Genomic DNA, 22881 nt, shown 5'->3' on the forward strand with positions numbered 1-22881 from the left:
ACCCTTGTGGGTACCTTCCAACTCAGGACATTCTATCCCAATGACAAATACATAGGGAATACTAGGGACTGTCCCAGTCTCCATTATATGTGTCCAGGATCTAAAATTCTATATATAAAAACTAAGAAGATACATGGGAAAGTGATTTCTACCTTGGATTTTTAATGTAAACTTCTGTCTTTATCATTTTTCCAAGAATCTCAAGTAATATAAATGGGCTTTTTTATAAAAGTGTGTTTCTTCAACCACTAAGAACCCTGTCCTATTGTGTGGTTGTAACAACCAGACACAGTCATGACACAGCAATATTAAAAAAAACCAAACCAACCAACCAAACAAAAACCAAACACACGCAAAGAAAAAACAACACACCAACTCAACCAACCCAAAAAAACCCCACCAAACATAGAAACTGATCACTTCCAAGAGAATAGGGACAAGAGCTAGGTTCAATAGATTGTGAAGGAACTGAAGTAGCTATGAGAAGTCCCAAGTTAAAAAGAGGGGTCTATCTAGATAGGAAAAAAGTATTTTAAGAATTGGGCATATGTGATCTGGGCCTAGATGGCAAGTAACAGATACTCCAAATTCAGTAGCAAATGCAGTGCTTATTCAAATTTTTGGTAGATCAGGATAGTCTTCATTCTGTAGGGAAACTTCATATGAGAAACAAACATGTCTGTAGTCATACACTGATGTAATTATTTAAAACCATAAGTTCATGAGAACCCAAGAAAGCAGGTTCTGCAAATTTACAGTTGAGTTGCACGTGGTTACTAAATACAAGCCCATCAGATCATCTGTATTTGTGCAGGACAATTTTTCATCACATGATAAGGAGAGCAAGGAAACTTACTCATTCTGCAGGTAGCCCTTTTAGCCTCGCCAAATGCAATTTCTAGATACAGAAATATAGAAACCCTGAAAGCTCACTATGTCAAAAGCCCCTACACACTTAAACTGTGAAAGAGTTGAAAAAACAGAACAGAGATGAAAGAAATAAATAGTAAGGATGATGAGATTTATGTTCCTCACCACATCACTGCCTACAATGCTGAATGCAAAACACTGGCATCTTCACGAGGAATGGCAACAGATAAGAAATGGGCTGAGGTTACTCCCAGGGAAGAGCTGGATCCCAGCGGGGCTGAGGGTGCCAGTCTCTCCTCCCAGGGAGGGAAGGCCGCTGAGGACAGCGGGGCGTATCCTAATTCACACCTCAGCCTCGAGCTGTACTACCACAGCAGCAGTTTTCTCACAGAACCTCCTTGGCATCACCACTGTGTCTGTGTCTGTGCCCGTGCCTGAGTTTTGTGTGTGAGTGAGTGGAACACGGTTCAGTACTGTGAGATCGGTTTGGTTACTGTTGGCAGCACATCTCTAGTTTTATGTTTCATTGTTCATCTTTCTATTTAATGTGTAAAACTGATTGTTACTAATATCTTTGAAGCACCTGAGGTGCCCAGGAAGGCTGCTCGTGAGGAAAGAGTACCTGTGGCCATTGCCAAAGCACCAGAGCCTCCAGCACGCAGAGGTACCTGTCTTCATGGATAACTTAACAAAGCAGATCCTTAATCTTCTTCTCTTAAGCATTGTCCTGCCTTCTCTTGGCCTGTCTCAGATTCCTGTCTGAGAGAGACTCTCAATGTTGTGCATGCTGGGTAAACGGTGCTGTTCATGTGTGAGGTTTTGAGCTGGCTGTTGGGATGTTCTGTGTCTGCTGCCCTGTGTTTTGTTCCTACTCGGCATGTCATTGCACCAATGTAAAATGAAACCCACTAATATCTTTTAAGTGCCCGAGATGCCTGAGGCAGAGGTCCCAGAAGAGGAAGAGGAGGAGGAAGCACCAGAAGAGGTGGCACCAGTTGCTGAGCCTGGAGAGCCAGAAGCTCCTCCAGCTGAAGGTATAGGGTGGTGTGCGGATTGAGCCAGCCATGCCCCCTAGGTTGCCACACCACTGAAACAGAAACTCTTTGCCCCTCTGTGTTCCATGGGGAGGGGTGTGAGTAGCATTTGGTCGTGTTGTGTCTGTTTGTGCCTGTATATGCCTGCAGGAACAGGGAGGTTGGCACTTGTCTGCAAGCACTCTTTCATAAGCCCGTACTTAGACTCTTTTTTGGGAGTCTTCCACCTGAAGGAGTAGTTGCCTGAAGAGGACTATCTTATAGTCCCTCAAGAGTTTACTTTCTTGCTTTGCTATTTGCATTTGGCTGTTTACTGACCTTTACATCAGTCAAGTAAAAGGAAGTAATATCTTTAAAGTGTCTGAGGTGATCACGGAGGAAGAGCCAGAAGAGGAGGTGCCAGTGGTTGTTCCTCCAAAACCTGTGGCTGTGCCCAAGAAAGCTGTGACTGTGCCAAAGAAACCAGAAGCTCCACAAGCTAAAGGTATATATTTTCGGGGAAGTTGCTTTTTATTTTAGTGTATTGATTCATATTTGTTATGCCTTCTTTTTTGTAAGATTTGTTATGTGTTCTCTACCCCAGCCTCTGCTGTGCCTATCTTTGAATATGTGACTAACCAACCTGTCACAAGATGACAGTTACAGTGTTAGAAATATCTAAACTCTTTGATTTTATCATGTGTTATCGTATTTTGTATCTTTTAAACTGTCAAATTAACAGGAACTAATATCTTTAAAGTGCTCAAGGTGTCCAAGAAAGCTGTCCCACAAGAAAAAGTGCCCGTTGCTGTACCCAAAACACCAGAACCACCAGCAGCCAAAGGTACATGTCATCACTATTAGTATCATCATTAGAAAGAAACATCATGCTCTTCTGGACTTAAGTTGAACTAATTTTTCTGGTGATGACCTATCAGAGATAGATGCATAAGAAATATGAAGTGCAATGTGGAGTGTTAAAAACATGGCAGTAAAACTAGATTCAGTTCCTTAAAGAAATATCTGCAGCTTTCTGAACCTTTTGTAAAGTTTAAGAGTTAAGTTTTACTGAATGCTTAGTTTAAACAGAATAGCATGTTCTGAAGAAGAGCCTGCAAATAAGTCTTCAGTTTAAGGAACATAACGTTTCCTCCCTGAATTTTCTAATAGACTGTATTGCTGGATGACAGCAGCAGTATCAGTTCTCTGCCTCTTTAAAAGTAAGTTAACACCAGTGTGTATGAGGTAGATTTGCTAGCAAAAGACTGGATATGTCTACTGATGATCTTATTAGCACATGAAAGGGTCATTAATATAATACAAAAGAGAGGAGAGGAAGTATATATTTCTGTTAAAAAAAAAAAAAAAAAAAAAACAGGAACTCTGGAAAACTGACAATGGAGAGGAGGTGTAAAGAATGGAAATAATTAATAGGAAAAAAGTGGTAATGATAAAGAAAAAGTTCCTTTCCTAAAAAAATTATGTTACAGTGACAAAGTAGTCATGAATGATACATGACTGATACTCAAATACAGTAGGATTCCATAAATAAGTCTCTGATCAGGTGTTACAGAGAGGACATATGTTTTCTGCATTTCCGCCTTGACTCAGAAACAGAAACTTAACTCAAAATTCCCATCTCCTGAGTGACATATTTGACACCCTGCTCATTTAAAGCAAAGCATAATTTATGCCTAAATGTAACCACAACACTTTCTCAAAGAAGACTGTGTGCATGTATTATTGGTTGTCTTATTGTTTCATAGTCATCTGCAGTGCCCACAAAACTAAAATATACTAATATCTTTGAAGTGCTCAAGGTGCCCAAGAAAGGTGTTCTGGAAGAGCCCACACCCATAACTGTGCCAAAAAAGCCAGAACCTGCACCAGTTCGAGGTACCTGTCACCCTGTGCATCAACCTGAATGAAACTGTTTCTTACTGTCTTACATGTTACTTCTGATGTCTGTTATCCTGTCTGTTTGTGATTACCTGAAACTTCTATGTTGTGTGCAGTATATCAGTTAGGAATTCAATTACCTAGGATTTTGTGTAAACAGTCCAAAAGTGATTTTATATTTACTGTTTTGTTTTCATATTCTGAATCAGCAGATACTAAAATGTTATATTTTAAAACTTGATCATATTATTTTGCTGATTACTGCCCAATTTTGTAGTCTTAAACTGAAACAGTGAATGTATCCATGACTCTTTTGGCAGTCTCAGTTAATGGATATGATAGACATTAATCTTTCAAAATGAAAAAAAAAATATTACTGAGAAATGCACATATGAGGACAGTAAGAAGAAGCGACAGTATATCAAGTCTTTAAAGAAAATGCTGATAATTTAGAAATTATAAAGAAAAATAAATGGTTACAAAATCCAATGAACCATACAGGCTGTGGAAGTTGCCACAGTGATATGAGCATTCAGGCAAGAGAGCTACTTAGGATAAAAAACAAAGAAAAACAAAAAAAAAAGATCGGAAATGGAGTAGGATGGAAATAGTGACAAAAGAAAAATACTGGGTTCCTCCCTCTGTCACTGCCCACACTGGTGAATGCAAAACACTGGCATCTTCACGAGGAATGGCAACAGATAAGAAATGGGCTGAGGTTACTCCCAGGGAAGAGCTGCATCCCAGTGGGGCTGAGGGTGCCAGTCTCTCCTCCCAGGGAGGGAAGGCCGCTGAGGACAGCGGGGCGTATCCTAATTCACACCTCAGCCTCGAGCTGTACTACCACAGCAGCAGTTTTCTCACAGAACCTCCTTGGCATCACCACTGTGTCTGTGTCTGTGCCCGTGCCTGAGTTTTGTGTGTGAGTGAGTGGAACACGGTTCAGTACTGTGAGATCGGTTTGGTTACTGTTGGCAGCACATCTCTAGTTTTATGTTTCATTGTTCATCTTTCTATTTAATGTGTAAAACTGACTGTTACTAATATCTTTGAAGCACCTGAGGTGCCCAGGAAGGCTGCTCGTGAGGAAAGAGTACCTGTGGCCGTTGCCAAAGCACCAGAGCCTCCAGCACGCAGAGGTACCTGTCTTCATGGATAACTTAACAAAGCAGATCCTTAATCTTCTTCTCTTAAGCATTGTCCTGCCTTCTCTTGGCCTGTCTCTGATTCCTATCTGAGAGAGACTCTCAATGTTGTGCATGCTGGGTAAACGATGCTGTTCATGTGTGAGGTTTTGAGCTGGCTGTTGGGATATTCTGTGTCTGCTGCCCTGTGTTTTGTTCCTACTCGGCATGTCATTGCACCAATGTAAAATGAAACCCACTAATATCTTTTAAGTGCCCGAGATGCCTGAGGCAGAGGTCCCAGAAGAGGAAGAGGAGGAGGAAGCACCAGAAGAGGTGGCACCAGTTGCTGAGCCTGGAGAGCCAGAAGCTCCTCCAGCTGAAGGTATAGGGTGGTGTGCGGATTGAGCCAGCCATGCCCTCCAGGTTGCCACAGCACTGAGTGCTCTTTGCCCCTCTTTGTTCCATGGGGAGGGGTGTGAGTAGCATTTGGTCACGTTGTGTCTGTTTGTGCCTGACCTTTAAGTCAGTCAGTAAAAAGAACTAATATCTTTAAAGTGTCTGAGGTGACTGAGGAGGAAGAGCCAGAAGAGGAGGTGCCAGTGGATGTTCACCCAAAGCCTGTGGCTGTGCCCAAGAAACCTGTGGCTACACCAAAGAAACCTGTGGCTGTGCCCAAGAAACCGGTGTTTGAGGCTGTGCCTAAGAAACCAGAACCTATGCCTGTTCTTAAAAAACATAAAGTTCCTTCAGCTGAAGGTACATATATCAGTGACTTAGCTTCTCTTTTTCTGTATTCTCTGAATACTTTTTTCCCTTGCTTCACTGACGTATGCGGTGCTTTGGGTATCAGAGTAATCTGTCACTTAAAATTTCACGTGTCATTTTGTGAATGCATTTAGTCTATTTAGTCTATTTTAATCTATTTAGTCTTTGCACTTTCCACTATTGTATATATATGTATCTTAATGTGCACAAAAATGAAAGTCTACTAATATCTTTAAAGCACCTGATGTGCCAGAGAGAACTGTTCCACAAGAGAAAGTGCCTCTTACAACACCTAAAAAGCCAGAAATAAAAAAACCAGAGCCTCCTCCAACCAAAGGTATACATTGCCAGGAGACATCTCCTGAGAATAAATGTTTTCTGTTCTATCTTTTCTTTGTTAATTTTCTGTGATTCTGTGATCTGTTAATTTTCTGTGATTCCTGTTCATTCTGTGATTCTGTGATTTTTGAGTCTATAAAATGTGTCAATTCTATGTAGACTACCTTGGGAAAGACCTTTTGGAGCAGAAATTGTCTTTCATGGTTTTGACTTCTGTAACTCACTGTGATTTTCTGTGTGCTAGGTGTCTTTGTCTCTTTTTATATTTCATATATATGTTTATATATACACCAATAAAAGGAATTAATATTTTTTAAAGTGCATGAGGTGCCCAAGAAGCCTTTCCCAGAGGAGAGAGTACCTGTTGCTGTTCCTAAAATACCTGAACCACTACCAAGTGAAGGTATATGCCATCATAGCTTTTACTGTAAGGACAACCCTTTGTCCTGTTCTTCTCAACATAAGCTTTAAAATAGATGTCCTTTTTTCCCCATTGTAATGCTTGTACATTTTTCACTTCATATTTTTGATGATACCAATCTATGTTTCTTGTATCTACTATTATATTTTCATTTTTGGAAGTAAAATATCACTTCCAAAATTAAATATTTTTAAGTGACATATGCTCCTACACAGGATATTCCTAACAAAGTGTGTCTTTCTTTAACATAATAATACATTCCCTATAAATTTGAGTCTCTTAAACCCTAGTATTTATATTACTGTTATAATCTTATATGAATTGAGAGCATTGAAGTTTTTTTTCTTTCCAGTTACAATGACTTATCCACAAATTTAATCTTTACTACACATAAAAATACTATCTTTTGCACAACCCCGATTCATTCTTACATAGAAAGAGAATAGTTTTTCAAAAGCATGCATTAACTGCAAAGGTAGCAGATATTGAGTGATTACTTACCCTGACATGTATTTGTCTGTGTGTGTGGGAGTAGCTTTCTTTTTAGTGACGTAATTGTTCATGTGAAACAATCTTATAATTGGAAACTTACACCAGTTGTCAATATTCTTTAAAGAATACGAAATTGTAAAGGAGATTGAGCCTCAAGAAGCAGAAGAAATTCCAGTTGCAAAAGTAGAAGAAGCTTTACCAGTTGAAGGTATACCAAGTACCTACCTAGAGGCTGCCAGACACCTTTCTTTCATTACTGTGTTGTTTTGTTTTTGCTGTGTCATTCTTCTCACGTGTACCTGTATGTTGTAGGTTTCTGTGTAATTCCTCCTCTGTTATTATGTTTTGGAAATGGGTTCTGATCTCTTAATTCTAAGTACAGCATACAGATTATTTTAAATGTTTTCAATTTGTTTCTTGCCAACAAGAGTCTTCCTGTCATCTGGTTTCCCACCTTTGTTCTCATGTTATTGGCATGCTTTTTTAAGTCAATTTGGCTATTTGTATTTTGTGTGTGCTACAAAGAAATAACCTAAGTCTGTTTCATATTTCATACGCCCATTTAATACACTGAGATTTGTTCACTGGCTTCATTTGAAATTACCTTCTTTACATTTGTACATTACTCTTTGGGTAACTACTGTGGTAGTAAATTTATACTAAATCTACCTAATGTTATTTAAAGCACCGGAACCTGAAAAGAAGATCCCTGAAAAGAGAAAACCACCACCACCTACTCCACCAACAGAGGATATTAAAATGGCAAAAGAACTACTTAAAGGTATAATCACCTGAAGCAACAATTAACAGTGGGAACTCAAGCAAATAACAATTTTAAATTATACAGATGAATCTTGAAAAGCATGCTTTTAAACATATCACTGTAGGTCTCTTTTTTTTTTTTTTTCTTTTCTAATTTACTATCACTCTAATGGTGTGCCTTGCTAATGCTCAGTCCCTTAAGATTTTTTTACCAGTGTCACGCAAGTCAGTTAACATGGGCTCTTTTCAATAGTTGTGGAAAAAATGTGTTTATTTAAAAAAATCTTAACTGAATTAATGCATTCTTCTATCCTTAACATAATTCTTCTCTCTTTAACATGTTCTTACAAATTAAAAGAATCCCCAGCAATAATTTGCTGGTGCTGCTATATGAACATGGGGTTTAGATCAACTGTGCTTCCTACAAATCATCTGACTTCTTCTAAACAGTTATCAGCCAGAATCTTAGCTTTGTATCTCTTGTCTTTCTATTATGTCAATGGTATTAACTGGGTTTTTTTGACTTTTTAGAAAGTTCTTTTCTTTTTTGAATCTAATTATGTCTGTGGTAAAATTAAAATAATTTTTTTTAAAGCTCCTGAATCAAGGAAGAAAGTTGTGACTGCAAAGCCTGGTGAGCCTCCAAAATTGGAACCACCACCTGCTAAAGGTACCTAGCTAATATAACAATCTTACTTAAATCAGTCCTCTCATGAACCCAAAATTGTAGTTCTTGGTAGTTCTTCTTGGTCTTTAGTTTGCTCAGAAATATCAAGAAGCTGTTTATGTTAGATTATGCTCAATAGTGGACTCCAATCTTGGATGTAATTGTTCATCTCATATTGATGTCCATTTTAATCTCCTGTCATGCAATTAATGAATGCAAGAGACAGAATCACAGAAGAGTGAGAGAGTTTTTATGAGTTTTGTCACTTGTGTAGATGCTCACTTTGGTTCTCTGCTTAGGGAGAAATGAAAAATAATATACTGTTTAAATATATATAGAATTGTTCAAACATACTTGGTTTATTATTTGTCTGAAATGTAACTTATTTTTGTGAGAGGACTCTTTCCAGAGATGGAGATGAATAATGAATTGAGGAAGTCAGTTTACAAGTACTCCCTTGTATTTTTCATATTTACTGGAACTTAAGAGAAGCTGAGCACTGAACATCTCTTCTAAATGCTGTTCCAGGTTTAGGAATTAAACTAACTGGATCCTTATGAACATCGTAGACAGACAGTTCAGAGGAATAAATATGTAACATAAGACTGAAATGAAAGAGGAAAAGGAGATAAAAATGTTACTGTGATAACTCTCCTTGAATACATAATCTGTATAGTTTTGCCAAACCATACTTCTCTTTTGTTGATTCGTATGAAAATTTCCTCTTATGCATAAGCCTAGAAGACGTCTGTACACAAATAATATAGAAAAAAAAAATCTCAGCAGTTTTACATTTGCTTTTAATATTCTACAGTGGACCAGCATTTGATTTGTGTGTTTAGAATGGTTAGTTGTTGGTTAGCTCTTACTACTATTATGAACCCATAATAAAATCTGGAATAATATTTGTTCAAGTGCCTGGACTCATAAAGAAACCTCGCAAAGTAATTCCCGAAGTTACTCCTCCACCAAAAGAAGAAGTTGTTTTGAAAAGAGGTACAGTAACTTGGCTCTGTTTTTAAAAACCCAGTATATTAACATTGTTCAGTGTATTTCCCTAAGTAACGTTGGTTTATGTGTGTGGTATGGAAAATACACAAAGTACTACCTGAAATCTGTTTTGTGGAGAAAGCCTTTATAGTTGCAGAGATGAAGCGGAGATATTGTGAAAATCTGTTTGATCCAAAGGATCTGTTATGGAAATAGAGCAGAACACTGAAAATCTGGGGTTCCCTATAAATTTATTCTGTTTTCTTAAACTCTGTAAAACTTATACTAGAATTACCAGTTTTCCATTTTCTTCAGCTTCTGGACCCCTAAATATTTTCCAGTGACAGTGTGAATGTTATTGAAGTCACATATGTAGCATCTGTTTGATCTTTTATGGTTTTCTTACTGCACAGATCACAGAACCCTGTGGTACTATTGGACATGAGTTCCCCTTTCTTGCCTTCTCAATCATTTCATGCTCCATTACTGCTTAGAAGGACACACTAATTCCAGTTCTGTTTGAAATACCACAGCAAAATGATTCATGCCTATATAACTTGCAGCCAACCTTCAGATTTCAGAGAACATAATAAAATACAGATATCCAGCTTTTCAGATGACAGTCTCATTAGATACCCAAGACTGATATCTGACAGGACAAAAATAAGTGAAATAAGTAAAAGGAAAACCAGACATTACATACATCTGAGTTCTCCAGATACAACACTTGAAGACTCAGTCTTGTTCTCTCACTGAAGTTAATAAGAGTTTAATCCATAGTCCTGTATTTTGTCCCTGAAAATAATCTATAACTGCAGTTATTAAAGCAGAATTGTGTATAGAAAGTCATTTCAATACAATAAATATAAGAAATTTTTTTCTATCATAGACAGGTGATGTTGACATTGTTCCTCGCAGATGGTCTGCTCTTAGTAAAAGCATCTTTTTGTTCTAGATGACTTTGAATGTTAAAAGACTTTCCGAATACTATCTTGGATAGTAACACAAAATCTTCCATTTATATTGAGCTATATCTTTTACATTCCTCTTTCTTCATGATCATTGATAATTTTTAATCTTTTTGTCTTGTTCACCATCTTATTCTTTTGTTTACCTGTGCTTTAAAAACTGAAATTCCTTTTATTTTAAAGTTCTTAAAAAGAAACCAGAAGAGGAGGAACCTAAACCAGAAAAAGAACCTAAACCAGAAGTTAAACCAGTACCTACACCAGCAGAAAAAATTAAGAAACCTGAAGGTACTAGATTACATTCAAATCTCTCTAGTAAAATAAAATCAGAACAAAGTTTAAGAGATCAAACTTTTCAGTAGTATTCTCTGAAATTAAGGAATGAAAATGAGATTTTAGAAGTTGGCTTGCATTAACTTAATTGTGTAAATTAAAGCTTTGATGAAAGCACAACCAAATTTGACATCCACATTTGGGTCTTTTTGTGGGATTGCTTCTCAGTCTTCACTGTGTATAGAAGAGGACTTTACAAATATTTTATAATACTGATAAACATATAACTATAGTGAAACAGTTAATCCAAGCATACTTTTAGTTTACATTTTGCAAATATTTGTCCTTTTGTCCACTGAGTGTTTCTAATTTATTAAAATCTCACTCTTAAAAGTACATATTTCTAAGCCTTATGAATATCTGAAACTGTTTATGTCTAAAAAGAATGAAAATTCTTAGGCATAGGGGAAATAATTGCATTTGGGGTCTCAAAGTGTTTCAATATATCTTACAAAATAAAAATAATATTTTAAAGTCCCAGAAGTTCCTAAGAAGAAAACTGAGATACCCGTCATAAAAAAAGAGGAGAAACATGTGCCTGAGCCACCTAAAGGTACAGACCTGTGCTGTTCTTTTTCCTTACTGCAGCAACTAAATTATATTCATTGCTGAGTATGATGCTGTATTAACCTAATGCATTACTATCATCCAGTCTGTCCATGAGTATCGTGTCATGATTAACCCCTTGTCATTCTTCTGGGTTTCTTATTGTCTTTACTTCTTCGGTGCCTAAAAAAAAAATCATCTTTTTTCCATTGCATCTTGCTTTACAAGAGTTCAACTCAAGTTATTTTTTTGCTTTCTGACTAAATAAAATATAAAATAAATTCTATCTTTGATTAACTCTCTCTGTATCATGGCTTCTAACTTTAATGTTCAATGGGGTTACAAAACATATAAATTAACCTATTTGTAATTGTTGTGTTTGAAATCCCAGAACCTAAGCAAGCAGCTCCCTCACTTGCTGGGCCTGAACCTAAACCTGTAGTAGGTAAGAATTCTTTAGTTATGAATACTGGTGAAGCCTTTCTTACATGCCTAGTATTTTCCATTCAGAGATTACTGGCTAAAAGGCCATTCAACAAATATCGTTAGTGTTAGTAAGACTGGAACTGTCATACAATCTACAGAAAATTTTAAAGAACATTGTACTGAAATTAAAATTATTTATTAAACAAATATAGAAGAACTTTTTTTTTCTTTTTTTTCTACAGCTCTAAAGTCTCCAAAACAAGCAGCAGAACCAGCACCAGCTGTTACTGCTCCAGTGACAGCCCCAGTGGTTGGAAAGAAAGCAGGTATTTATGTTTATTCTATGCTATTTACCGTGTTTTTCTCTCTGAAATACCTAAATAACTTTAGGATAAAGAGAATGAATTGCTGTACAATCATATAACTCATTAATTACAGGAAGATTTGAGATCCCATTCAAGGATGTCGTTATTCTAGGTACTGTCAGCTAACGTAAAAGACAAGTGTCTCGGATATACCATAGAGATAAATCTGTGCTCTTGTTTCTGGATGGTTATATGTGTCCCTTTATTTATTGTCCTACTGTGAAATTTGTGTGTTCTGTTGATTCCTTGATGTTGTTTATGTCCTGATGTATGTCTTGTGAACTGCATCTTGTATTTTCTGTACAGCAAAAGAAAGGTGACAGGTTTCTAAACATTTCTTGTGTTGCTTGGTTTTCTCCTTCTAATTTGTTATTGAAGTCCTGATGAAAAGTGACAGTGATGTTGAAGAACTAGAGCATTCCTACCTTCATTTGCTAAGCTTAGGACTGCAGATCATACCTTGCTGTGAAAAAAGAAATGTTCAGAGTTTGATTTCTCTGAAACACTCTGAGTCCAAGGTCCTTCAATCGAGTTAATGTATGTGCTGCTCGCCCATCGTTCAAAGGGCCTCATCATTACAGTAGAGCTCAGATCTTGGGCACTTGAGAAGCCTGGCCATGAATTTGGTGACGTAACCAGGCCTGCAGTGGCATCAATAACCCATTTATACAGTTCGCCAGATATGCCCTTAGAAAGCTATCATTTTCTGCTACTTATAACCTAGATTGGAATTAAATTGGCAGAATAGTGGTACAATGCTCTGTACCTTAACAGTGGTTTACTTAGGTATTCTGTACTGTTTGTAAGTGTCATTCATGTCTTTCTTTTGTTTTGTGATTGTGTTATAAGTTTTCTGTTATGTGGAGAAAAAGTGTTCTATGTTCATTTTATTTCAGGTATAGCTGGAAATTTTATCTTAAAATTTATTGTTCCTGATGCTTATTCTTATGGATTTTAACTCTCTAAATTACCTATGAAACCTTTGTAGCTGCAGAAAAGCCTGATGCACCATCTGTACTAAAGCATAGACATAAAATACCTCCAGTGGAAGAAGAAAAGGCCGAGTCAATTGTGCTAAAGAAGATTTTGGTTGAGAAACACTCACATGTGAAAGAGAAAATAAGTCCAAAGGAGGCAGTTCTGGACATTCAGAAAGTAGAGCCACTTGAGTATAAAATATCACTGGAAACAGTTGATGGAATACTGAAGCCAGAAGGAGATGAGGAGGAGAAAGTGGCTTTTAAATATTTTATCCTGGCTCCTGAAGAAGAGGAGCCAGAAATGACACCTATAGTTTTACGCAAGACTGCTCTTACAGGTGAGAAAATGGAAGTTGCAGCAGATCACATTACTTATGCAAAGGATGAACCACTACTACCTGATGAGGAATTGACATTGATTTCTATGGCATCTGAACATGTGGAAAGAGATTCTGGTGAAGAAAAGGGGGATGAAATTAAATTAGTTGTTCATAGGGAAGATGATGTAGAGAAAGTCTCTGACAAGTTTGGTGTTCTTCATGAAGGAAAGATTCCTGTGCATGAAAAAGAAGAGGCAATCAAGTCAACTTATGTACCTAAACATATACCCAGAGAGCCATGTGAGCCCAGGGACCAGAAAAGACTTCTAGGAAAAGACAGAAAATCAAAGATCACTTTGAAGCCTGAAGAATTTCCCATTAAGGGTAAGGCTTCATTTGTAAGGGATACCACAGAGGCAGGAATAGCTGAAACTCATCTGCTTAGAAGTGAAGAGAGAGGAGGTTTTACTCTAGAGAAATCTGAAGTTCCTCTTGGAGAATCCACAAAGGAGCATGGCATACAAAATAAAACTCAATGGATGAAGAAACCTGGTACCACAGTAGCTGAAATTCCTATAGATAAGATTCTTGATAAAGAAGCAAAGAAAATGGAAATTATTCAAGATTATGAGGAAGATGAGAATCTGGACTTTACATCAGCAGAACTGCATTCCTTAGACCTGTCTGAGGAGACTAAACCAGTGTTGAGAAAAGATGTTGACCTAGAACACCCCACTGAAGATGAGAAGGTTCCCAGAGAAAAAGCTTACACAATCTTTAAACCATCTGTTCTTAAGCCAGAAATAGTGGAAAGGAAAGCAAGAGAAAAATATTCTGCAGAGGAAGGAGAAGTTCATTATGAGGAGGGTTCAGGACAACTGTTGACTGAGAAAGCACTCCTAAGTGATAAAAAAACAGGGAAAAAGATTATACCAGAGAAAGAAGAGAAAACTACCTTCAGCACCCACTTAAACAAAGGCAAAATTGGACAGTCAGATGCCCCTGAAAAGCTGCCTGTGGAAAAAGAAGAATTTGATACGGTGATTACAGGAGAAGGAATGAAAGGTGAAGATGCCATAGGAGAACATGCAAAGGGAATCAAAGATAAAATAGTTGACAGCTCTGAGTCAGCAGAGGAGGTTACTATTCAGCCACCACAGAGTCAAGATAAAAAGCAATTCCAAGAAGTTCATGCCATTCAGGATGAACGTAAAGAAACTCAATCTCTCAAAAGCAGCAAAGATAAAACTGAAGAAAAGAAATCTTCTTTTACTGTAGAAGAACTGATGCTTTTGGGAAAAGAACTTCCAGTGACAGAAGGTATATCAGATGAAAAAACATCACCTAAACCTGACACTGGAAAAAGCACATCTGTTACCATGAAAAAAGAGAAGGGAAAGCTTTCGGACAAAATACCATCAAGCAAAGGAATCCCTGCAAATGGAGAAGTTACTTACTCCTCAAGCATAGGTAAGATAATAACTGCTAAGAAAGATGAAGGAGAGAAAGAATACCAGAAATCAGAACCTGCTCACGTGACAGAGCAGGACAGTAGACCTTTGAGTGAGAACAGGAATTTGGATGCACCTGGAGAATCACATGAAGTTCGGGATGTTCCTGCGAAGTCTCGTGCAAAGCGAGGTGAGGAAGACCTCCACCAAATTCTTCCATGAAGTGCTTGTACTGTTTGCTTCAGGGGAATACCATTTTCAATTGTGATGTTTGTTTTCATTCTTTAACACCATTCACGTTTCCATCTAGTCTGTCAACTGGCTGTATTGGCATTCAGCCACTCTTCACATGTTTGTCTTACCTGTCTGTACATACATCTGTGTCATCAATGTTCATTGTCTTAGTCTCACACTTTTATTACAACTGCATAAATCATGTTGTGTGCCATTATCTTCTCAGAAGAATTCACACATTTTTTTCTAGTATTCGTTTTTCCATCCACTGCAATAAAATATGTCCTGCATTTCATTCATATCCTTCTCCCATTGAAAGTATCTTTTATATTTCTTTTCACAAAATGATGATGAGAAGCAGCATAGCATGGAAAATATTTTCAGAAGTCTGAGATGTTGATCACAAGTTGGGCAACTAACAGAACATCCCTCATTTGTGAGAGTATTACTTTATCCTGAAACATGTATTTAATTTATACAACTTATATTTTTGTTGTCTTCATTAGTAAAAGTATGTGCTTTTTCTAAAAAAAAAACTATTTGTAAGAGGTACTTAAGCTATTTTGGTTGTCAGGTGGGTATTGGTCAAGGGCCTAATTGTGAGTAAAGTGTCAGGGAATGGCAGAATTTTACAAAACAACGGGCAGGACAATAAATTGAGGAACTAGGAGCTCCTAAGCTACCTTTCAGTCCCCAGCACTGAATATGTGTCTTTCCCATGCTTCAAGATATTGAATTTACCACTGAGACACAGACAGTATAAGTTGTATAAATATATACATATGTTTTTTATCTTCCTCCCCTTGTATATGTATATAGCTAAAGGAAGAGAAACGCTGATTTGTAAAAGAAATGTTTGTCTTAATTTTGGTACGTATGTTTATTTAACTACGTTCCTAATTATATTGCTGTTCTACTTCAGAGGCCAAGCCACCAAAAGAAGAGACTCCGAAAGGTATCAGTCCAGTCAAAGGTAGGATACTACAAGTCAATACCTACAAGCAAAAGCAATAAATCAGGATTAGTTTATTCATTTCTGAATCTGAATTGCAGCCAAGAAGACACCTTCACCAGCAGATGCAGAAAGAAGGAAGCTCAGGCCAGGCAGTGGTGGTGAAAAACCTCCTGAAGAACCTCCATTCACTTACCAACTCAAGGCTGTACCACTGAAGTTTGTCAAGGAGATGCAAGATATAGTGCTAACAGAAGCTGAATCTGTTGGGTCTTCTGCAATCTTTGAAGTCCTTATTTCACCATCCACTGCAATTACCAGTTGGATGAAAGACGGAAGTAACATCCGAGAGAGCCCAAAACACAAGTTTATTGCTGATGGCAAAGATAGGAAGCTGCATATTATTGATGTCCAGCTGTCAGATGCTGGTGAATATACTTGTGTATTACGACTGGGAAACAAAGAGAAGACCTCTACAGCCAAACTCATTGTTGAAGGTATTCCCTGTTTGAAGTTTATCAATAATTTAAAGGTTAGCTACTCCTCAAGCTAGAAATACTGGTACTTCGTGAATTTACAGTGATTGAGAGATGGACCCTTTTGCTTCCATCAATCACTACACATTGATTTAATATGTAAGACATTGCTGCATCACACCTTCTGAATATAAATGAGACAAATAAAAATGTTGTATTTCCCACAGAACTCCCAGTGCGGTTTGTGAAAACTCTTGATGAAGAAGTCACTGTGATTAAAGGCCAGCCATTGTACTTGACGTGTGAGCTTAACAAAGAAAGAAATGTGGTCTGGAGGAAGGATGGGAAGATCATCAAAGACAAGCCTGGGAAATTTGCTTTGGGTGTTATTGGCTTGTCACATACCCTCACGATCACTGATTCAGATGATGCTGATGCTGGCACTTACACTGTTACTGTGGAAGATTCTGAGCTGTCATGCTCATCTTGTGTTAAGGTAGTAGGTAAGCAATCAAAATTGTGTTCTCCTTTCTCTGTAAGATACTTGGGCTGGTTTAAAATTAGGAAAGCTTTTTCTCATTGTATTACAATATAAATGGACAGATAAGATTTTTACAGCTATTAAAACCTTGTTTTAATACAAAATCTGTTAGTTCTCTTTCTTCTATTTATGACCCATCTATTTGTAGTAAATTCTGCTAAGCTGTATTTTTATGTAACTTTTTGTCATATGCAGAAGTGATAAGAGACTGGTTAGTAAAACCTATAAGAGACCAGCATGTGAAACCAAAAGGAACAGCTACTTTCACCTGTGACATTGTCAAGGATACACCAAACATTAAATGGTTTAAAGGAGATGAGGAAATCCCTGCTGAACCAACTGACAAGACGGAAATTTTGAAAGAAGGAAATAAAATTTTCCTGAAAATCAAGAATGCTGGCCCTGCTGATATTGGGGAATATTCAGTGGAAGTTGAAGGTCGCAGATACCCAGCTAAACTGACCCTTGGTGGTAAAGAAGCTTTTGTTTGTATTATATTTAATCAGCTTATAGGCCAATGTTCAAAAACCTCTAAACAAACAAACAAAAAAACGTAACCTCTATCAAAACTTGAGCTAATTATATGTGTGTTCATTCATGCATTCTAGAACGTGAAGTCGAACTTCTGAAGCCTTTAGAGGATGTTACAGTTTACGAGAAAGAAACAGCAAACTTTGATACAGAAATATCTGAGGAGGATATTCCTGGTGAATGGAAGCTGAAAGGAGAAATCCTGAGACCCTCACCTGTAAGCATAATTGAATTATACAACACAATTTATTTAAATTTAAATAATGTGAACAGGTTCCCTTGAGCCTTTATTGTAAGATCTTTGCAGGTCTGTCATTGCTTCTCAGTCCAGAATGTAGAAAGGCTAAGCATTATGGTGATTAAAAAACACTAGCTTTCTAAGTAAGAATTGCATGCTATAAAAGCTAAGTTTTGAAGGGCTTAATTTTCTCGAAGGGTAACAATATATTATTCAGACAATAATAAAAATATCCTGTATATGTTGCTAGGAGTGATGCTGACATTTAAAAGAAGTGTGAAACACCAAAGAGATGCATTCCACTTTTTTATTATTGAGTAAAAGTGTTAACTTCCCTTGAAAAGCAATTCCAATCTTTTTAGCTGACTCTTTGTTTATAGAATCCCTTTATTAAAAATACCTAGACATTGTATTTACCATAGTCTGTCATCTCTCCAGACATGTGAAATCAAATCTGAAGGAGGAAAACGCTTCCTAACCTTGCACAAAGTCAAGTTAGATCAAGCTGGTGAAGTCCTATACCAGGCACTTAATGCAGTTACCACAGCTATCCTGACAGTGAAAGGTACGATGCACCATTGAGCATGGTATCAACCTAAGCAGAGTTCACATGGAGCATGTTACAAATTATGTGTTCTGTTTTGCTTCCAGAAATTGAACTGGACTTTGCTGTGCCCTTGAAAGATGTTACTGTCCCTGAGAGGCGCCAAGCACGGTTTGAATGTGTCCTTACCAGAGAAGCCAATGTTATATGGTCTAAGGGCACTGATATACTCAAGATCGGAGATAAATTTGACATCATTGCAGATGGAAAGAAGCATATTCTTGTAATCAATGATTCTCAGTTTGATGATGAGGGAGAATACACTGCTGAAGTTGAGGGCAAGAAGAGCACAGCAAGACTGTTTGTGGAAGGCAAGTATCTCATTATGAACAAAACAATATAAATGGTTAAATAATGTATCTTTTAGAACCACATTAGCCTTTTTCCGACAGTAATTATGTGTCTAATTTACAGGTGTGAGGCTGAAGTTCATCTCACCTCTACAAGATCAAACAGTGAAAGAAGGGGAAACAGCTCACTTTCAGTTTGAGCTTTCTCATGAGGACATGCCAGTGAAATGGTACCAAAATGACAAGAGACTCCACACAAGCAGAACAGTTCTTATTACTTCAGAAGGCAAAGTTCATAAACTAGAAATGAGAGAAGTAACGCTTGATGATATCTCTGAAATAAAGGCCGTAGTCAAGGACATGAACACACAAGCAAACCTCAAAGTCTTAGGTAATTACATAAATAATTAAAAATATGCCATATAATATGTATAAACACTTTTTAATATCATACATAGAAAGTGACAAAATATTGATGTTTTTGTAAATTTACGTTATCAATTTACCATTTCATATCCACTGTGCCTTTTGTAGAGGCCGATCCATATTTCACTGTGAAATTACAAGACTACAGTGCTCTGGAGAAAGATGATGTTACTCTGGAGTGTGAACTCAGCAAAGATGTGCCAGTAAAATGGTACAAAGATGGTGTAGAACTAGTTGCTTCAAACAGAATTTCCATAAAAATGGATGGCTTGCGTCGTATCCTGAAGATCAAGAAGGCTGCAGAGAGTGATAAGGGTGTTTACGAGTGTGACTGCGGAACCGACAAGACAAGTGCTAATGTTGGCGTTGAGCGTAAGTTACCATGCCTTGGCTAAGGGAAAGTGCTGAAACCTTTGTAAAATGGTGTAGAGAGACAGACACTTTCTACAGTACAACACCAAAAATTATACCTTTAGAAAACATGCTGTTATGATGAATAGCTGAAGTATCTAGATTTACAGTTACTAAGAGTGTTTGCAAGAGACAATATATCTCAAGATATATAAATGGCTGTTGTAAGACAGAGATGATCAATTGTTCTATATGTCAATTTACAGTCAAGAAAAATCAAACTGTATTTAATTTACTGTGACAGATATGTGGGTTAACTATGAGGAAAATATTCTTAATAAAAATAACTTAATTTTCAGACATATTATAGAAGGCAGTTGCAGATTGCCCAAACTTGCAGTTTTTTAAAAAGAGGTTAGCTAAACATTTATCAGTGATAGCATTTGAATGCCCTAAAGGAGGAATATAGAGACAGTTGAGATCCTTTTCAGTACTACATTTCTATGGTACAGAATAAATGAATAAACAGATGTGAACTTCTGGGTTTTTTTTTATTTTAGCTCGCTTAATTAAAGTGGAGCGCCCACTGTATGGAGTGGAAGTATTTGTTGGTGAAACAGCACGTTTTGAGATTGAAATTTCTGAGCCTGATGTCCATCCTGTATGGAAGCTAAAGGGAGAAACCCTAACACCTTCACCTGTAAGACAGCTTCTTTATTTTTATACCATAATTAACACTGGAAAAAAACATATTAAATAATAATGTCTTCTGAGTGATTTCTTAGTATATTCACATTGGGGGGGGGGGGGGTGTTTCTTTTTTGCCAGGACTGTGAAATCATTGAAGATGGGAAGAAGCATACTCTTGTCCTTCATAACTGCAAACTTGATATGACTGGAGAAGTGTCTTTCCAAGCTGCTAATGCTAAAAGTGCTGCTAATCTGAAAGTGAAAGGTACAGTCTGCACTTTGCCATCATTTCCATGTGTATCTTAAGGCATCAGAACAACTCTAGCAGCAGAAAGGTCTATATGAACCTTTTACTGAAGTGAAAGTGCTCTTCTTTGATTTCAGAATTGCCTCTCATCTTCATCACTCCATTAAGTGATGTGAAGGTCTTTGAGAAGGATGAGGCCAAGTTTGAATGTGAGGTGTCCAGAGAACCCAAGACTTTCCGCTGGTTGAAAGGCACACAAGAGATCACTCCTGATGAAAGATTTGAAATAATTTCAGACGGAACAAAGCATGCTCTGATTATTAAATCTGTTGCATTTGAGGATGAAGCTAAATACATATTTGAAGCTGAGGATAAGATAACAAGTGCCAAGCTAATTATTGAAGGTTTGTCTGACTTTCTAGGAAAGATTCGGACCATAGTCCTTGAATAGTTTTTATTGATAATATCATTCTTAATGAAATGTTATGTTGTAGGTATCCGTCTGAAATTCATCACTCCTCTCAAGGATGTAACTAAAAAGGAGCGAGAAACTGCAGTGTTCAGTGTGGAACTCTCTCATGAAAATATCCCTGTTATCTGGTTCAAGAATGACCAGCGATTACATACCACCAAAGTGGTTTCAATGACAGATGAGGGCAAATTCCATACACTCACAATCAAAGATCTTACTATTGATGATACTTCTCAGATTAAAGTGGAAGCTATGGACAAATCCTCAGAAGCTAAGCTCACTGTTCTTGGTAAGAATACACAAAATAAGTTCCATGATGTATATTATTGGAAGTGTCTTAATAATGAAAAATTGTGATCAGAAAGTCTTGGGGTTGGTTTTGGTTTATTTTGATGTGTTTTTTGGGGTTTGGCCCAAATCTAAATAGTGCTTTCTAACCGTTTTACAATTTGTTTGACTTCGAGTCTCAGTTTCACAATTTACAAAGGATAAGTAAAATAATTTTAAAGTGTCATGCAACTGTTACAAAATTAACTATTAGAAACTATTAGATACTTAAATGGTGCTCTGAAACTCCTGGAGCACCAAAACAATGTTGTCAGTAGTATTAGTAATAAGCTGAGTTGTTTCTTAGATATTTGTTGTTTTTTTCTTTTGCAACAGAACTGTGTAATATTTGTAAGAACTATATTCAATCCTTCTTGCAGGGCATAGAAAGGAAATATATTTTATGGTAAGAACTAATTGTCGTTTCTGAAAGACTAAAATGTCAGACTGAAACGTATCTTGACTCTTGCTTGCAGAGGGAGACCCATACTTCACTGGGAAGCTGCAGGATTACACTGCTGTAGAGAAAGATGAAGTAATCTTACAATGCGAAATCAGCAAAGCAGATGCCCCAGTGAAGTGGATGAAGGATGGTAAACCAATTACTCCATCAAAGAATGTTGTTATTAAGGCTGATGGTAAAAAGAGGATCCTTATCCTCAAGAAAGCTTTGAAGAAGGACATTGGACAGTATACTTGTGACTGTGGTACTGATCAAACCTCTGCTAAACTCAATATTGAAGGTACAGTTATTTTAGTGAGCTCATCTGTAGTAGAGATCTTCCGGAATCTTTTTGAGATTGAGGGAATCAATCCCTTTTTTTTTTTTTTTTTCCCTAGACCGGGATATTGAGATCGTACGTCCACTATACAGTGTGGAGGTGATTGAGACAGAGACTGCCCGTTTTGATATTGAAATCTCTGAAGAAGGTGTCCATGGCAATTGGAAACTAAAAGGAGAACCCCTGACTGAATCAGCTGTAAGCAAATATTTCACGATGTTTCTTACATATGTCTCAAAAATTTGTAGGATATGAGGGATAAGAAGGTGGCTGCAGAATCTAAGTGAAATCTCTTTCTGCTTTAAATAAGGGTCACTATAATAAAAATACTGTATTCTTTTCTTAATAAAACTAAAATATGGTATAAACTTAATCCAAAATATCATATCTAATAGCTAAATAATAAATTGTTTTCCATAAATAAGTACATTCTGTATTGCTAGTCTTTAACAATCCTGTATCCAAAGTGCAATGACTTTGTGCAATTCGCTTAAACATAATGGCATTTAAAAATACGGAGTTTGGATTGTCTGGATTTACCTTTTTTTTTGAGTTATGTTTGGTTTAAATAGATGTAGGTCACATTTTCAAGCTTTTTTCCATTACTATGACAGCTAAAGTTGGTTTAAAATGGTATAAGGCTTAATCAAATATTTTTAATTCTTTGCTGGGATGATCTGGAAAATTCAGAAACAAGACAATCATGACTGGAAATAATTTGGCAGCTCTCTTGTTTGTAACAGTACCGGTATGAACAACACACAAAGCCCAGAAGTTCTACAAAAATCAATGCCTGGATAAGAAAAAAGGACCCTTCTCAAGTAAAGGTCACAGCACAAGCTTAGTAATATCTAGTTCGCTTAGGCTTCTAACTGGTGTACATATGGATATATTGGCCCATTCACCAACACAAATGTGTTGTCTCTTGCTCTCTCTCTCCAAGAGGAAGCAGACTGTATTAGGAAGAGACTTTGAAAGGAAAGGTC

The 22881-nt window shown here is 37.0% G+C and overlaps 1 protein-coding gene across 1 annotated transcript in view; it reads left to right on the forward strand.

The window, feature by feature from the left end:
- TTN (titin) overlaps window positions 1-22881 on the forward strand; it is a gene marked incomplete at both ends in the record, with an annotated part of 239913 nt that overhangs the window by 123108 nt on the left and 93924 nt on the right. The window contains 22 exons of the mRNA XM_080346387.1: window positions 2263-2388; window positions 7612-7707; window positions 8284-8358; window positions 9271-9351; window positions 10497-10601; window positions 11122-11199; window positions 11861-11944; window positions 15891-15941; window positions 16022-16417; window positions 16624-16899; window positions 17133-17408; window positions 17546-17685; window positions 18145-18271; window positions 18358-18621; window positions 18725-18991; window positions 19135-19398; window positions 19938-20077; window positions 20206-20332; window positions 20452-20718; window positions 20809-21075; window positions 21590-21856; window positions 21954-22093. Coding sequence (XP_080202513.1) covers window positions 2263-2388; window positions 7612-7707; window positions 8284-8358; window positions 9271-9351; window positions 10497-10601; window positions 11122-11199; window positions 11861-11944; window positions 15891-15941; window positions 16022-16417; window positions 16624-16899; window positions 17133-17408; window positions 17546-17685; window positions 18145-18271; window positions 18358-18621; window positions 18725-18991; window positions 19135-19398; window positions 19938-20077; window positions 20206-20332; window positions 20452-20718; window positions 20809-21075; window positions 21590-21856; window positions 21954-22093 — 3914 coding nt within the window. The remainder of the gene's footprint in view (window positions 1-2262; window positions 2389-7611; window positions 7708-8283; window positions 8359-9270; window positions 9352-10496; window positions 10602-11121; window positions 11200-11860; window positions 11945-15890; window positions 15942-16021; window positions 16418-16623; window positions 16900-17132; window positions 17409-17545; window positions 17686-18144; window positions 18272-18357; window positions 18622-18724; window positions 18992-19134; window positions 19399-19937; window positions 20078-20205; window positions 20333-20451; window positions 20719-20808; window positions 21076-21589; window positions 21857-21953; window positions 22094-22881) is intronic.

This window comes from Nesoenas mayeri (genome assembly GCF_963082525.1).
Source record: "Nesoenas mayeri genome assembly, chromosome: 6".
In the NCBI taxonomy this organism is placed as follows: domain Eukaryota; kingdom Metazoa; phylum Chordata; class Aves; order Columbiformes; family Columbidae; genus Nesoenas; species Nesoenas mayeri.